Source organism: Cervus elaphus, chromosome 22 (genome assembly GCF_910594005.1).
Source record: "Cervus elaphus chromosome 22, mCerEla1.1, whole genome shotgun sequence".
Taxonomy (NCBI): domain Eukaryota; kingdom Metazoa; phylum Chordata; class Mammalia; order Artiodactyla; family Cervidae; genus Cervus; species Cervus elaphus.
This window is the reverse complement of record NC_057836.1, coordinates 60,361,330-60,378,859: the sequence shown is the minus strand read 5'-3', so window position 1 is coordinate 60,378,859 and position 17,530 is coordinate 60,361,330. Positions and strand designations below refer to the sequence as shown.

The 17,530-nt window shown below is 41.7% G+C and overlaps 1 protein-coding gene across 12 annotated transcripts in view; it reads right to left on the bottom strand.

The window, feature by feature from the left end:
• LOC122680161 (cyclin-Y-like protein 1) overlaps positions 1–17,530 on the bottom strand; it is a 256,180-nt gene that overhangs the window by 148,190 nt on the left and 90,460 nt on the right. For 11 of the 12 annotated variants that reach the window (XM_043881201.1, XM_043881202.1, XM_043881205.1 and 8 more), the window contains 2 exons: positions 12,388–12,465; positions 504–547 (listed from right to left, as the gene is read on the bottom strand). In XM_043881201.1, coding sequence (XP_043737136.1) covers positions 504–547; positions 12,388–12,465 — 122 coding nt within the window. Of the gene's footprint in view, positions 1–503; positions 548–1,926; positions 1,979–12,387; positions 12,466–17,530 lie in introns of those variants that run through there. The other variant, XM_043881213.1, reaches the window with a different exon arrangement.

Here is a 17,530-nt window from a genome sequence, read left to right as displayed (position 1 = left end):
CAACACCAACAGGCTAAGGCACTGACAAAGTTGAGAAAAAGTTCTCTAGCCAGACAGTTTTTGACCGATGACAGAATACTACTCTCAACATATCCAACTCTATCCAACTATATATTCAACCGTCTTCAATACTCAACTGAATACCCTCAACTGGATGCTTCACTGTGACAAGGTTCACCCAACAGACAAGGCAGGTAAGCGCCAACTCAAGCAGACCTCACAGGTCCCTCAGACAGTGGGAGGCAGGATGAGAAAAAAAGCAGCTGCTGTCCATTTTCATCCTTGGGTCAAATTCTGATTTTTACATTTTAACAACAAACATCATCAACATTTATAAAAGCAAACCATCAGCAAGGTGGAGCTATTAAGCCATTTTCCAGCTTATGAAAACTGAATTGTGACCATGATCTAATGGTTTTAATAAATTACTGTATACCTTTGTGTAATTATGGATGCCCAGATGGCTGTTTTAAACCAAAGGCAAATCCTCAAGGAAAGCTTACCTGGGGAAAACACATGTTGTCACCTCCTTAAATTCATTTAAGTCCTAAAAAACAAGAACGTGACCTGTTATGATTTTACTGGTATATTTGCAATATTTAAAACAAATATTTCAAGTCCCATGGTTCTCTTCTCAAACCATGATACCAACACAGGCCCCTGAAGCTAAACTGTCAGGCCCATTTCTCACTAATATCTAAAAATTTGGGCAATTCCTCACTGATTGGGAATCATATGACCTGATACTAAAATTCTGCATAAACAAAATAGATATGTGAGCATTTTATGGCTGAAACAGAAGAGTTCGGGAAAAGGGTTTCTATTATATGTAGAAAACTATCAGTAATACTTCTCTTACACAACTCACCGTAAAGTGAGACATGTAGAGTTATTTAAATAAAATGGTTCACAGTATCTTGTGATAAAGCATAATGGACAAGAATGTGAAAAGGAATATTTATGTTTAACTGAGTCACTTCGCTGTACAGCAGAAATGAACACACTACAAATCAACTGTACTTCAATAAAATTCTTAAAAAAATAAAGTGGTTCATGCAGGAAATGGACATACTGTAAATTGGATCATACTTTTAATGGAAACACCACTGAAATATTGGTTAAAATGGCCACTAAAACAGAGACTTTCCAATACACATGATTCTTACTTTAACTACTTGGAAAATTGCTTAAGTGGCACCAATAGCAAATGCCTAAATTAGGCAATTCATTTCCCAAGTTTATTTGATCAGGAAGTCTAGAGCTGGAATGAGATTGCTCTCATTTTGAATTAACTTATTTATATACATAATTGCCATACTGCACTGCCTACTCATACTCCTGACCCACTGTGACTACAGTTCTCTTCAGCGTTATTCATGCTTCACAGGAAACTGCCATTTCCCATTAGCTTTTCGAGCCTGTAAATACAGTCTGTATTTAGCTAGCTTGAAGTATTTACCAGCTTTTCAATGGCTATCGTTAAATTAATGAACAATACACGAATAAGCGGTTTCAGTGCTAAGTCAAACAAAAAGACAATAAAGAGTGTAATCTCTCAGTTTAGAAAGTCTCACAAGCAAGAAAAAAATTAGAATTATGGCCAGTTCCAGGGTCAGCATATAGCAAGGTAGACCAATGCCTTCTAAAAGGTCATGCTGAATGAAGTAGCAAGACTTTTAAGAAAAGACTCTTCCCCTAAAAACCTGCCCCCAAATATAGATTCTTTAGTGCACTTTTAAATACAACATTGGTAACAGTGTATGTAAAAGTTCTATCATTTTAATTAGGCTTGTTCCTTTCCTGTCATCACTTCTTCCAAAGGTGGATGGAAGAAAACCATTTTCTCCTTCTGACAATGACAGAACACAAAGAAGTTATATAACATACTCGGGCCTTAGTAATAAAGCAAGGGATAAAACCACTTACCGGGGGGAGGAGCCAAGATGGCGGAGGAGTAGGACCGGGAGACCACTTTCTCTCCTACAAATTCATCAAAAGAATAACCGAATGCAGAGCAAACTTCACAAAACAACTTCTGATCGCTAGCTGAGGTCATCAGGCGCCCAGAAAAGCAGACCATTGTCTTCGAAAGGAGGTAGGACAAAATATAAAAGATAAAAAGTGAGACAAAAGAGCTAAGGACGGAGACCCGTCCCGGGAAGGGAGTCTTAGGCGGCCTTGCTTGGGCTAGGGTCCGGGCCTGAGTGCCCTGAGGACAATCGGGGGGAGCTTCTGTGAGGTGCCAACTTGAACTGTGGGAGACCAAAGGAGAGAGAGAAAATTGACCGGCCGGAACACACTGCCGGCCGTTCGCAGAACAAAGGGACGGGGAAAGTCCCGAGAAGAGCTCGCAGGCTGCGGACCGGCCCAGCCCCGCCGGAGGCAGGAGGCAGGGGGGAGGGGAAGGTCGCGGCGAGACACAGGGCGCAGGCACCCGACCAGCGCGGGGCGGGGACTGGGGCTGGGGACGCGGAGGGCGGAAGGCGCGCGCACCCGCCTGGCGCCAGCGGAAACTGAGACTGGGTCCGCGGAAGGGAGTGGGTGCGCCACACCTGGGGATAGCGCGCCCACCAAGCCCCTGGCTGCCTGGACCGCTCTGACGGGGAAGGCACAGAGAGCAGGCGCAGCTTTTCCTTCCGCGCTTTTGTGTAACACCCGAGGGCTGGAACCTCGCGCAGCGCGGGGCGCGCTCCATATAGAACAGCCGGGAGCCTGAGCAGCGCAGACGGAGAAAGCAGCGTCAGCCCCTTCCGGCAGCGCCAGCCCGCCCCCGCAGGGCCAGCCCCTCCCCGCAGCGTCAGCCCCGCCCCCGCAGGGCCAGCCCCTCCCCGCAGCGTCAGCCCCGCCCCCGCAGGGCCAGCCCCTCCCCGCAGCGTCAGCCCCGCCCCACAGCGTCAGCCCCTCCCAGCAGCGCAACGGAACTAGCTACCTGAATAAGAGTCCGCCTCCGGCCGCCTGTGTCAGGGCGGAAATGAGCCTCTAAAGAGACCGGCAAACAGAAGCCAAATAAACAAAGGGAACCGCTTCAGAAGGGACTGGTGCAACAGATTAAAATCCCTGAAGAAAACACCGACTTCACCGGAAGGGCCCTGTAGATATCGAGAAGTGCAAGCTGGAACGAGGAGCTATCTGAAACTGAGCCGAACCCACACTGACCGCAACAGCTCCAGAGAAATTCCTAGACATATTTTTACTTTTTTTTTTATTTTTCTGTTTTTTCTAAGTAAGGAAAAAAAAAAAATTTTTTTTTCTTTTTATATTTTTCTTTTTTATTTTTTCTCTTTTATTTTCCTTTAAAATTCCCTATTACTCCCCCATTACTCCTTAACTTTCATTTTCATAGGTTTTTACGATTTTTTTAATTAGGGGAAAAAAAAAATTTTTTTTTTCTTTCTTTTTCTTTTTTTTTCTTCTCCTTTTTCTTCTTTTTTTTTTCTTTCCTTTTTCTCTTCTATTTTCTATTTTTCTTTTTCTCTTATTTCTTTTAAAGTCCTCTAGTACTCCTCTACTACTCTTCATTTTCATCTTCACTACACTATAACCTTACAAAAAAAAAAAAAAAAGAGAAGCCCTATCTTAAAACCAAAGATTATTCCCTCCCAATCTTGACTCTCTGTTTTCTACCTCAGAACACCTCTATTTCCTCTTTTCCCCTTCTCTTCCCCATCCAATTCTGTGAATCCTTGTAGGTGTCTGAGATACGAGAACACTCTGGGAACAGACAGCTGCGTAGATCTGTCTCTCTCCTCTTGAGTCCCCCTTTTTCTCCTCCTACTCATCTCTATCTCCCTCCTCCCTTTTCTCCTGTTCATGTAACTCTGTGAACCTCTCTGGGTGTCCCTAACGGGGGAGAATCTTTTCGCCATTAACCTAGAAGTTTAATTATCAGAGCTGTATAGTTGGAGAAGTCCTGAGACTACAGGAAGAATAAAACTGAAATCCAGAGGCAGGAAACTTAAGCCCAAAACCTGAGAACACCAGAAAACTCCTGACTACATGGAACTTGAAGTGATAAGTGACCGTCCAAAAGCCTCCATACCTACACTGAAACCAACCACCACCCAAGAGCCAATAAGTTTTAGAGCAAGACATACCACGCAAATTCTCCAGCAACACAGGAACATAGCCCTGAATGTCAACATACAGGCTACCCAAGGTCACACCTAACACATAGACCCAACTCAAAACTCATTACTGGGCACTCCATTGCTCTCCAAAGAGAAGAAATCAAGTTCCACGCACCAGTACACTGACGCAAGCTTCCCTAACCAGGAAACCTTGACAAGCCAAACATCCAACCCCACCCACTGGGTAAATCCTCCACAATAAAAAGGAACCACAGACCTCCAGAATACAGAAAGTCCACTCCAGACACAGCAATCTAAACAAGATGAAAAGGCAAAGAAATACCCAACAGGTAAAGGAACAAGAAAAATGCCCACCAAGTCAAACAAAAGAGGAGGAGATAGGGAATCTACCTGAAAAAGAATTTAGAATAATGATAATAAAAATGATCCAAAATCTTGAAAACAAAATGGAGTTACAGATAAATAGCTTGGAAACAAAGATTGAAAAGATACAAGAATTGTTTAATAAAGACCTAGAAGAAATAAAAAAGAGTCAATTAAAAATGAATAATGCAATGAATGAGATCAAAAACACTTTGGAGGGAACCAAGAGTAGAATAACGGAGGCAGAAGATAGGATAAGTGAGATAGAAGATAAAATGGTGGAAATAAATGAAGCAGAGAGGAAAAAAGAAAAAAGGATCAAAAGAAATGAGGACAACCTCAGGGACCTCTGGGACAATGTGAAACGCCCCAACATTCGAATCATAGGAGTTCCAGAAGAAGAAGACAAAAAGAAAGGCCATGAGAAAATACTCGAGGAGATAATAGCTGAAAACTTCCCTAAAATGGGGAAGGAAATAGCCACCCAAGTCCAAGAAACCCAGAGAGTTCCAAACAGGATAAACCCAAGGTGAAACACCCCAAGACACATATTAATCAAACTAACAAAGATCAAACACAAAGAACAAATATTAAAAGCAGCAAGGGAAAAACAACAAATAACACACAAAGGGATTCCCATAAGGATAACAGCTGATCTATCAATAGAAACCCTCCAGGCCAGAAGGGAATGGCAGGACGTCCTGAAAGTAATGAAAGAGAATAACCTACAACCCAGATTACTGTATCCAGCAAGGATCTCATTCAGATATGAAGGAGAACTCAAAAGCTTTACAGATAAGCAAAAGCTGAGAGAATTCAGCACTACCAAACCAGCTCTTCAACAAATGCTAAAGGATCTTCTCTAGACAGGAAATGCAGAAAGGTTGTATAAACGTGAACCCAAAACAACAAAGTAAATGGCAACGGGACCACACCTATCAATAATTACCTTAAATGTAAATGGGTTGAATGCCCCAACCAAAAGACAAAGATTGGCTGAATGGATACAAAAACAAGACCCCTATATATGCTGTCTACAAGAGACCCACCTCAAAACAAGAGACACATACAGACTGAAAGTGAAGGGCTGGAAAAAAATATTTCATGCAAACGGAGACCAAAAGAAAGCAGGAGTCGCAATACTCATATCAGATAAAATAGACTTTCAAATAAAAGCTGTGAAAAGAGACAAAGAAGGACACTACATAATGATCAAAGGATCAATCCAAGAAGAAGATATAACAATTATAAATATATATGCACCCAACATAGGAGCACCGCAATATGTACGGCAAACACTAACGAGTATGAAAGAGGAAATTAATAGTAACACAATAATAGTGGGAGACTTTAATACCCCACTCACAACTATGGATAGATCAACTACACAGAAAATTAACAAGGAAACACAAACTTTAAATGACACAATGGACCAGCTAGACCTAATTGATATCTATAGGACATTTCACCCCAAAACAATCAACTTCACCTTTTTCTCAAGTGCACACGGAACCTTCTCCAGAATAGATCACATCCTGGGCCATAAATCTGGTCTTGGAAAATTCAAAAAAATTGAAATCATTCCAGTCATCTTTTCTGACCGCAGTGCAGTAAGATTAGATCTCAATTACAGGAAAAAAATTGTTAAAAATTCAAACACATGGAGGCTAAATAACACACTTCTGAATAACCAACAAATCATAGAAGAAATCAAAAAAGAAATCAAAATATGTATAGAAATGAATGAAAATGAAAACACAACAACCCAAAACCTATGGGACACTGTAAAAGCAGTGCTAAGAGGAAAGTTCATAGCATTACAGGCTTACATCAAGAAACAAGAAAAAAGCCAAATAAATAACCTAACTCTACACCTAAAGCAATTAGAGAAGGAAGAAATGAAGAACCCCAGGGTTAGCAGAAGGAAAGAAATCTTAAAAATCAGGGCAGAAATAAATGCAAAAGAAACTAAAGAGACCATAGCAAAAATCAACAAAGCTAAAAGCTGGTTTTTTGAAAAAATAAACAAAATTGACAAACCATTAGCAAGACTCATTAAGAAGCAAAGAGAGAAGAACCAAATTAACAAAATTAGAAATGAAAATGGAGAGATCACAACAGACAACACTGAAATACAAAGGATCATAAGAGACTACTACCAGCAGCTCTATGCCAATAAAATGGACAACTTGGATGAAATGGACAAATTCTTAGGAAAGTATAACTTTCCAAAACTGAACCAGGAAGAAATAGAAGATCTTAACAGACCCATCACAGGCAAGGAAATCGAAAGTGTAATCAAAAATCTTCCAGCAAACAAAAGCCCAGGACCAGATGGCTTCACAGCTGAATTCTACCAAAAATTTAGAGAAGAGCTAACACCTACCTTACTCAAACTCTTCCAGAAAATTGCAGAAGAAGGTAAACTTCCAAACTCATTCTATGAGGCCACCATCACCCTAATTCCAAAACCAGACAAAGATGCCACAAAAAAAGAAAACTACAGGCCAATATCACTGATGAACATAGATGCAAAAATCCTTAACAAAATTCTAGCAAACAGAATCCAACAACATATTAAAAAAATCATACACCACGACCAAGTGGGCTTTATCCCAGGAATGCAAGGATTCTTCAATATCCGCAAATCAATCAACGTAATACACCACATTAACAAATTGAAAGATAAAAACCATATGATTATCTCAATAGATGCAGAGAAAGCCTTTGACAAAATTCAACACTCATTTATGATTAAAACTCTCCAAAAAGCAGGAATAGAAGGAACATACCTCAACATTATAAAAGCCATATATGACAAACCCACAGCAAGCATCACCCTCAATGGTGAAAAATTGAAAGCATTCCCCCTGAAATCAGGAACAAGACAAGGGTGCCCACTGTCACCACTACTGTTCAACATAGTGTTGGAAGTTCTGGCCACAGCAATCAGAGCAGAAAAAGAAGTAAAAGGAATCCAGATAGGAAAAGAAGAAGTGAAACTCTCACTGTTTGCAGATGACATGATCCTCTACATAGAAAACCCTAAAGACTCTACCAGAAAATTACTAGAACTAATCAATGAATATAGTAAAGTTGCAGGATATAAAATTAACACACAGAAATCCCTTGCATTCCTATATACTAACAATGAAAAAACAGAAAGAGAAATTAAGGAAACAATACCATTCACCATTGCAACAAAAAGAATAAAATACTTAGGAGTATATCTACCTAAAGAAACAAAAGACCTATACATAGAAAACTATAAAACACTGATGAAAGAGATCAAAGAGGACACAAACAGATGGAGAAACATACCGTGTTCATGGATTGGAAGAATCAATATTGTCAAAATGGCTATTCTACCCAAAGCAATCTATAGATTCAATGCAATCCCTATCAAGCTACCAACGGTATTTGTCACAGAACTAGACCAAAGAATTTCACAATTTGTATGGAAATACAAAAAACCTCGAATAGCCAAAGTAATCTTGAGAAAGAAGAATGGAACTGGAGGAATCAACCTGCCTGACTTCAGACTCTACTACAAAGCCACAGTCATCAAGACAGTATGGTACTGGCACAAAGACAGAAATATAGATCAATGGAACAGAATAGAAAGCCCAGAGATAAATCCACGAACCTATGGACACCTTATCTTTGACAAAGGAGGCAAGGATATACAATGGAAAAAAGACAACCTCTTTAACAAGTGGTGCTGGGAAAACTGGTCAACCACTTGTAAAAGAATGAAACTAGAACACTTTCTAACACCATACACAAAAATAAACTCAAAATGGATTAAAGATCTAAATGTAAGACCAGAAACTATAAAACTCCTAGAGGAGAACATAGGCAAAACACTCTCCGCCATAAATCACAGCAAGATCCTCTATGACCCACCTCCCAGAATATTGGAAATAAAAGCAAAACTAAACCAATGGGATCTAATGAAACTTAAAAGCTTTTGCACTACAAAGGAAACTATAAGTAAGGTGAAAAGACAGCCGTCAGATTGGGAGAAAATAATAGCAAATGAAGAAACAGACAAAGGATTAATCTCAAAAATATACAAGCAACTCCTGAAGCTCAATTCCAGAAAAATAAATGACCCAATCAAAAAATGGGCCAAAGAACTAAACAGACATTTCTCCAAAGAAGACATACAGATGGCTAACAAACACATGAAAAGATGCTCAACATCACTCATTATTAGAGAAATGCAAATCAAAACCACAATGAGGTACCATTACACGCCAGTCAGGATGGCTGCTATCCAAAAGACTACAAGCAATAAATGCTGGAGAGGGTGTGGAGAAAAGGGAACCCTCTTACACTGTTGGTGGGAATGCAAACTAGTACAGCCACTATGGAAAACAGTGTGGAGATTCCTTAAAAAACTGGAAATAGAACTGCCATATGACACAGCAATCCCACTTTTGGGCATACACACTGAGGAAACCAGATCTGAAAGAGACACGTGCACCCCAATGTTCATTGCAGCACTGTTTATAATAGCCAGGACATGGAAGCAACCTAGATGCCCATCAGCAGATGAATGGATAAGGAAGCTGTGGTACATATACACCATGGAATATTACTCAGCTGTCAAAAAGAATTCATTTGAATCAGTCCTAATGAGATGGATGAAACTGGAGCCCATTATACAGAGTGAAGTAAGCCAGAAAGATAAAGAACATTACAGCATACTAACACATATATATGGAATTTAGAAAGATGGTAATGATAACCCTATATGCAAAACAGAAAAAGAGACACAGAAATACAGAACAGACTTTTGAACTCTGTGGGAGAATGTGAGGGTGGGATGTTTCAAAAGAACAGCATGTATACTATCTATGGTGAAACAGATCACCAGCCCAGGTGGGATGCATGAGACAAGTGCTCGGGCCTGGTGCACTGGGAAGACCCAGAGGAGTCGGGTGAAGAGGGAGGTGGGAGGGGGGATCGGGATGGGGAATAAGTGTAAATCTATGGCTGATTCATATCAATGTATGACAAAACCCACTGAAATGTTGTGAAGTAATTAGCCTCCAACTAATAAAAAAATTAAAAAAAATAAAAAAATAAAGCATGTAACCAGATGATTTAAAAAAAAAAAAAAAAACCACTTACCCTAACCCACCTTCTACTTTGCAATAAGTCATATTCTCTTTCCAGTAGAATTTGATTGAAAACTAGCTACATGCAAGATAACATTTATTTAGTCCTTACATACAAAGGCTATGCTAGGCATTTAGACACAGATAATAAAAAGGTCACACTCCCTGTCCAAGGAGGGAATCACTTAGAGAGAAAAGTGGAATAAGATGTAAAGGCAACATTTATGCAACAGAAGAGGTACACGGTTCTCTGGCAGTTCAGAGAAAGGAAAGATCACTCTTGGGCAAGGCAGCAAGCAGGGAAAAGGTGTACACCCAAAGAGGCACACACTGGACCTGGGTAAGATGGGTAAAGCCGTAAATAGCAAACACTGAGAAAAGCCAGAGGAAATTCAAGTTGAAGGATTTCATATACCAAAAATTACAGACATGCAAAAGCACACGTTTTCTGGGGGTTGAAAAATGAGCCAGTCTGGCTGGGAGGAAGGACAAAAACGGGTCCAGACTACACAAGAAGGTTGGGCCAGATCACAGAAGGCTTGATAATGCCAGGCTAAAAAGAATCAACTGTATAGAAAAACAAAGAACATGGGATTAACTCAGAATTTAACTCAGGGTCAGTGATGTGGACAGAGCCATACATCAGGAGATTACAAAGCTGACACAGTTGGAAGACACTCATTTGTTAAATCAGTACTTAATGCCTGTTACAAGCCAAGCTCTGTTTGGTGTCTGAAACACCTATAAACACAGCATTAAATACACTTTCCTTACAGATAACTTCACTGCTCTGAAGGTCAAAAAGCCGTGAGAAAGGCTACTACTATTCAGTCAATAAGGAGTGACAGCTCTGAAATTAACATTAGCCCTTTAGATTTACACAATGCAAATTCACACCCATCATGTTTGTTTTGAGGCTCACAACTATGATGCCTTTGAGTCCCTGAGGGTGATGCAGTTTTTATGAAAAGCAACGACAATCTTAAGGCTGCAGAAATAGGAACAGGCTTCCCAATAGACCTGCGGTACTCAGTGTTGGAATTTTCCAAAGAAAAGTAATCAAGATGCTGAAGGAACGACGCATTGTGAGAAACGTGAAGTAACTGAGGCTTTGCAGATGTATAAACGACACTGAACTCTAAAGTAGGTATCATCCAATCCAGAAGCCATAAAAGGTGAATCTGGTGGTATACGCAGACACAGCAGTAGAGAATGGACTTGCGGACAGGGCGGGGGAAGCAGAGGGTAGGATGAATTGGGTAGCGCTGACATATATACACCACCATGCGCAAAACAGCTAGCTAGTGGGAAGCTGCTGTGTAACACAGGGAGCCCAGCCTGGTGCTCTGTGATGACCTAGAGGGATAGGGTCGGGGGAGGGAAGAGAGCTCAAGAGGGAGGGGATATATATATAATTATAGCTGATTCGAGTTGTTGTATGGCAGAAACCAACACAATATTGAAAAGCAATTATCTTCCAATTAAAAAAAAAATCTGGCGGTATGATAGTTTAAAGCAGAGGCTGGAAACCACGGTCTGCAGGCCAAATCTGGCCTATCACCTATTTTTAAATAAAATTTTTCTGGGACAAAGTCATACCCATTTGTTGACACACTGCATTCTACAGCAGTTTTCAGGTGACAATGACCATCTTAAGAGTCCTGACAAAGACTAGGCAGCCCGGAAAGCCCCAAATATTTGACTATCTGACCCTTTATAGAAAAAGTTTGCCAACCTCTGTTTAAAGGATGGGCTGAAGGTTAAAGTGAGGCAGGGAATCCTGCCTGGAGTTTGCCATCTTCAGATGAGGAATAAGGCTACTTGCTACTTGAAATGGAAAGAATCCAGATGTGAGAGACAGCCTGGAGACAAAACTGCCAGGATTTTCTAACTGGCCAGATCTGGGGGACAGAGGAAGAGCCAAAACGGATGTTAAAAACCATGTTGGTGACTGGGTATCATTTACAGTAAAGCAATCAGGAGGAAGAACGGGTTTGGAGACAGAAGGAGAGAAAGGTTACGTTAAGTTGCACACCCTGTTTGCGACACATGAATTTTAAACCCCACTCATTCTGAAAGCTACCCAGGTAGAGACGTGCGGGGTCAGCGTAAACTGTGACCGGATCTGAGGAGAGATGCCAGCTGGAGAGGAAGATGTCGGTGTCTCCAACTGAAGTTCTAGAAGGCGGGTGAGGTCACTGAAGGACAGAAAACAGGGGGAGTAAATGAAGGCAAGGCACTGCAGTGATGAGCAGCAGTAAGATGAGGCCCTAGGCAGTCAGGGAGCGAAGAGGAGGAGACAGAGAGAAGCCCTTCTCCCGGACTCTGTGCTTTGGTGCCCTGAGACCGCACGGCTCCAAGAGTCCCAAAACACCACGGTCCACAGAGAATCTAAGGGTTACCTTGCAAGAAGCAACCAAGACTTTTACACAACCTGACCCAGTCTACAGACCTCTAGCACCACCACCCACCCCCGCCCCCCACCCCTACCCCAGCCACCCCTGCTTCAGCGCCCTGCTGTGGCTCACGTTAGCAGTATCAAACCCGGAGACCACATCTGCGGCTCAGCAACCCCTGCTCAGCACTAACTGAGCAAACAAACCTCCGGTATCAAGACGAAACAAATGTTTAACCTCGCTCCAGCAATGGCAGATGTCCGAAGATCCTTTAAAATCTCTTCAAAAACATTCAACCAAGTGCAGGAGACTGTCCCTTGGGGACAGGTGCAGACAAGGGAACGGCACCCCACAAAGAACACTTTCTCAGTATTGAAGATGAGAATTTTTAACACAGGCTGACAGGTCACTCACCGCGGGCAGAGGGCAGTAGAACTGATGAACCGTGTGCATGACATCCAAGAGCATGTTGTGTCCAATGACAAGCTTCCCCTGAAAAAAGTCAAGGTTAGGAAAGACTCCTTGGTGCAAAATTTTATCAGGGCTTTTTATTGAAGAGCTCAAAAAAACAGAAAATGCTAAGTATCTTGAAATGTATGGCTTGGTTCCATGAGGATTTTGTACTAAACTTACTTTTTGACACTAAGGGGAAAAAAAATGTATAAAGATATGCAAATAAAGAAATTTGGGCTGGCTTCATTCCTCTTCTGGTGTAAAATCCAGAATGCAAAGTAAAAGCTCCAAATGACTTTGATTTCATTGATCTTTTTCTCTGATTTTATTCATTTTCTACCCAAAAGAATCAGAAGTAGTAAAATTTTTACTAACACAAGAATCAGAAGTAGCAAAATTTTTATTAAAGAGCTCAAAAATGTAACTGAAAATGCTAGATACCTTGAACTGTCAAATAATTTGTGAACAAACTCCAAATATCTATTTCAGAAATGTATTCTTCAAAACAACTCACTTATTTTCAAAAGACACACTTATAACAATGCTAGAAGGTAAAAAATAAGTAACTTTATTAAATAGAATGTTTCCATTTCCTTCATCATGTATGCCAAATTCCACAGGGCTTGTTTCGAAATATTGTTTCCAATGAAATTCACTGCTCTTCAACCAACGAGGTACAATATATGTGCAATAAATTAGTCCATTTTGATAAAAATTAAACTGCAAAAATGGAACATCAATTTAGATTTAGCTAGCCAGGTGACAGCATTTTTAACATAAAGCATCTGGAGCTTTTCTCTATGTCCCAGTGGACCTTCAGAGCAATACTCCTTGACTCACAAAGGTAAGCATAATCCTCTGAAATAAATAATTCTATACAAAATCTCCCAAATCCAACAGATGAGCTATCCTCTCATTCTGAATATCTACACAGTGCTAAGATACCAAGTATTGATCGAAACCACAGAGAAGGAAGAAACCCAAAATGGAAGCCCTAAAAGATAAACCTAACTGTATTATAAATGAAGCCCTCGACCATACTGAAGGTGGCTGGGAAGAACAGAAGTAACATCAACACAGCAGATAACAAGAACTGCAATTCCCAGTGTTGGAGGGAAAAAAGTTACAAAGAAGAGAGAGTAGGTTAAAAGTAAACCCTGTGGTACTGGACTAGAATCTGTCGTGTATCAGTATAAATTCATTTTTTAAAATATGCATGTAAGTCAGACACGGAAATATCAACGTGTGTAAACATGCGTGGCCACACACATGTATCATTCTCAGCTCTGTGCAGGGAGGGGAACTAGTAGTAGTAACACCACAGCAGCCCAGCACCAGAACTTGGTTTCTAAAAGGAACCCGGGCTCCTTGGAGAAGTCATTGATTCTAGAGCTGAGGAAAGGAAGATACAAGATGAGTGTGGAATATCTTGTGACGTCAGAAAGTAAGGAGGTGCTCAGAAAAGGAAGGGGCTTGTTACAGGCGAGCCAGCCTGAAGAAGCACCAATGGCCCATGTGGTACCATCCGAGCAACAAAATAAATGATAAGAACACTAGATTAAAATCTGTAGAGGGACCTCCCTCATGGTCCAGGGCTTAGGAATCCACCTGTCAATGCAGGGGACACGGGTCGATCGCTGGTCCAGGAAGACCCCACAGGCTATGGGGCAGCTACCCCGTGTGCCACAGCGTCAGAAGCCTGCATCTCTAGGGCCCGTGCTCCACAACAAGAGAAGCCACTGCACCGGGAAGCCGTGCACCGCAACCAGAGAAAAGTAGCCCCTGCTCCACTGCAACTAAAGCCCACAGGCGGCAATGAAGACAGCACAGCCAGAAACAAATAAATAAATAAATAATGTTTTTAAATTAAGAGATAAATCTATACAATGGGGACTTCCCTGGTGGTCAAGTGGTTAAGGATCCACCTTCTACTGCAGGGGATGTCAGTTCGATCTCTAATCAGGGAACTAAGATCCTACATGCCTTGGAGCAACTCATCCCGCAAGCCCCAACTACTAAGCCTGTGTGCCACAACTAGAGAGCCTGCACGCTGCAACTAAGACCTGCTGCAGCCAAATAAACAAATTGTTTAAAGATATGTAGAATGAAATAAGTTTCTCTGAGTCCAAAAAAAAAAAAAAAAAAAAAAGGATTAACAGAAGGGGAGCAGGGGCGGCTCTTCTAGAAGATTTCCAGAAACAAATGGAGAAAGAGGGAAACACAAACTCGCCACTAGAATACCACAGTAATGACGGCTGCAGACAAGATCCACCGACAGATGCTGTCACTGGCAAAAGCTCAAGAAAAAACAGGGTTTTCAGCATCTCAAAATATCGCCCCCAATATATTTATTAACTACAAAAGGGAAAACAGTAACTCTACAGTGCATAGACCCAGCAGACACCACCTGAACTGAGTGATGGGGGTCAACGTCATGAACCATCATTTCTGTGGTCTGCCTGCCAAAACTGTGTCTTCAATCCTACGTGAGAAAAGATCAAACAAATCCAAACCAAGGGACACCTGACACAATTACAATCAATCAATACTCTTTAAAAACATCAAGGTTATAAAAGACAAAGTAAACTACAGACTGCAGAAGAGTAAGGAGAAATAACAAGTAAACTCAATGTGGGGTCCTATATAGAACCATCAATAGAAAAAGGACTTAGAGGAAAAACAGGTTAAATTCAAGTTAGCTCATAATATTGTACCAAGGCTAATTTCATGGTTTTGCAACTGTGTGGTTATACAAGACAGTAACATCAGGTGTCGCCAGGTGACGGGCGTATAGAAATCCTCTACCAGTTTTTCTGTGTGTGAAAAATTAATACGAATTTTTTTTAAAACTAGAGAAAACAGATTCCTTACTAAGAATGACGGGGAAAGAATCTGGTCTAATACAGAGTGTTTACTTGTTCACTGGCTATACAGAGCTCAACTATGTTAGTAGTTGTAAAGTATGTGACTTAAATTTTAAATGTCTGGATCACTAATAAACAGGGCTAAATTTTTATCACGGTATGCTCTGTGACACGCACTACGAATGGTCCACAACTTGCCATGAATCACTCTGCAGAAGAGGGACCACAGAGAGGAAAAATAGAGGCACAGCTGGCTCAAGGATCTGAATTGTTTGTACAAGGCAAACAAATGCCCCCATCTTGGAAAAGCCCCCTAAACCATCATGCTGGTTATGGGAGCTCAAAGCCAACTGCTGCCCCACATCTGTTTCAGGGACAGCTTCAGTCAATCCACCACTGCTCTGAAAACGGCTGGTTAAGTGTGTATAATGTAAGCAAACACAACCAGAAACTCCCCTCTACTTCTGTGTGGGTGTGTGTGCCTCTCGGTCATGTCCAACTCTTTGTGGCCTCATAGACTGTAGCCCACCAGGCTCCTCTGTCCATGGAATATACCAGGCAAGAATACTGGAGTGGGTTGCCATTCCCTTCTCCAAGAGATCTTTCTAATCCAGGGATCAAACCCAAGACTTTTGCATTACAGGCAGATTCTTCACCACTGAGCCACCAGGGAAGCCCTCTCTGCTTCTCTGGATACACACAATCTTGTTGCTGTTGATCAGTCATATCCTGACTCTTTGGACTGCAGCACATCAGGCTTCCCTGTCCCCCACCATCTTGTGGAGTTTACCCAAGTTAATGTCCATTGAATCAGTGATGCCATCTGACCATCTCATCCTCTGTCACCCTCTTCTCCTTCTGCCTTAAATCTTTCCCAGCATCAGGGTCTTTTCAGACCCTGAATATTCAGGACTGATTGCTTTGATCTCCTTGCAGTCCAAGGCACTCACAAGAGTCTTCTCTCCAACACCACAGTTCAAAAGCATCAATTCTTCAGTGCTCAGCGTTTTTTACGGTCCAACTCTCACATCCATACATGACTACTAGAAAAACCGTAACTTTGACTATATGGATCTTTGTTGGCAAAGTGATGTCTCTGCTTTTTAATACGCTATCTAGGTTTGTCACAGCATTTCTTTCAAGGAGCAAGTGTCTTTTAATTTCATGGCTGCAGTCACCACCTGTAGTGATTTTGGAGCCCAAGAAAAAGTCTGTCATTGTTTCCATTGTTTCCCCATCTATTTGCCATGAAGTGATGGGACCAGATGCCATGATCTTAGTTTTTTGAAATGTTGAGTTCTAAACTAGCTTTTTGGCTACTTCTCAAGAGACCCACACCTTTGTTTTTCTCCAGGCTCATCCCTGGTTCTATTCTGTTCCAGTAATATCATTTACTTGAAAGAGCTCCTGAGGAGCCAGCCCTTCTCTCTCTCAAGGTCTAAGTTCTGTTTACCCCTTCCCAGGGCCAGTGGCTGCCTCCCCAAAAGTGCTCCTGTGTGACAAGGCTGCACCTACTGTTGAGACAACCACGGACTCCTGAAGCACTGCCCTCAAGCTTCCCCGATGCAGGGCTCAGCATTTAAGGGACAAGATGACTCCTCCAGGGAGACAAATCCTTCTCCCTAGGCCAGCTACTCAAGGACAAGGAAGTCTCGGACTCCAGGAAGTTTAGCATCAGGCAAGCAGTGTGACTTGGATGGGTAACTCAACAGAACAACCAGCAGCAAGACCCAGTTTCTCTCTGCAAGATGGGTGTGCTTCTTTTCTTAAAGGATGTAAGAAACAAGGGAAAATATCTACTATATCTATCACAGAATCCTCCAGCACATTTACATAAACAGTTGACACATTTTTTAAATGCATCAAATGTTATCAAGATATAATTAATTCAGGGCTTCTCTGGGGTAGTGGTAAAGAATCTGCCTGCCAATACAGGAGACACAGGTTCAATCCCTGGCCTGGGAAGATCCCACATGCTGGGGAGCAACTAAGCCCGTGTGCCACAACCATCAAGCCTGTGCTCTAGAGCCCAGGAGACACAACTACTGAGCCCATGTGCCATGTCTACTGAGGCCCACGTGGTCTGGAGCCTGTGCTCCACAACAAGAGAAGTCACCGCAATGAGACGCCCGCGCATCGCAACTAGAGAGTAGCCCCTATTCGCTGAAACTAGAGAAAAGCCCTCACGGCAACAAAGACCCAGCACAGCCAAAATAAATAAATAAATAAGATTATTTTAA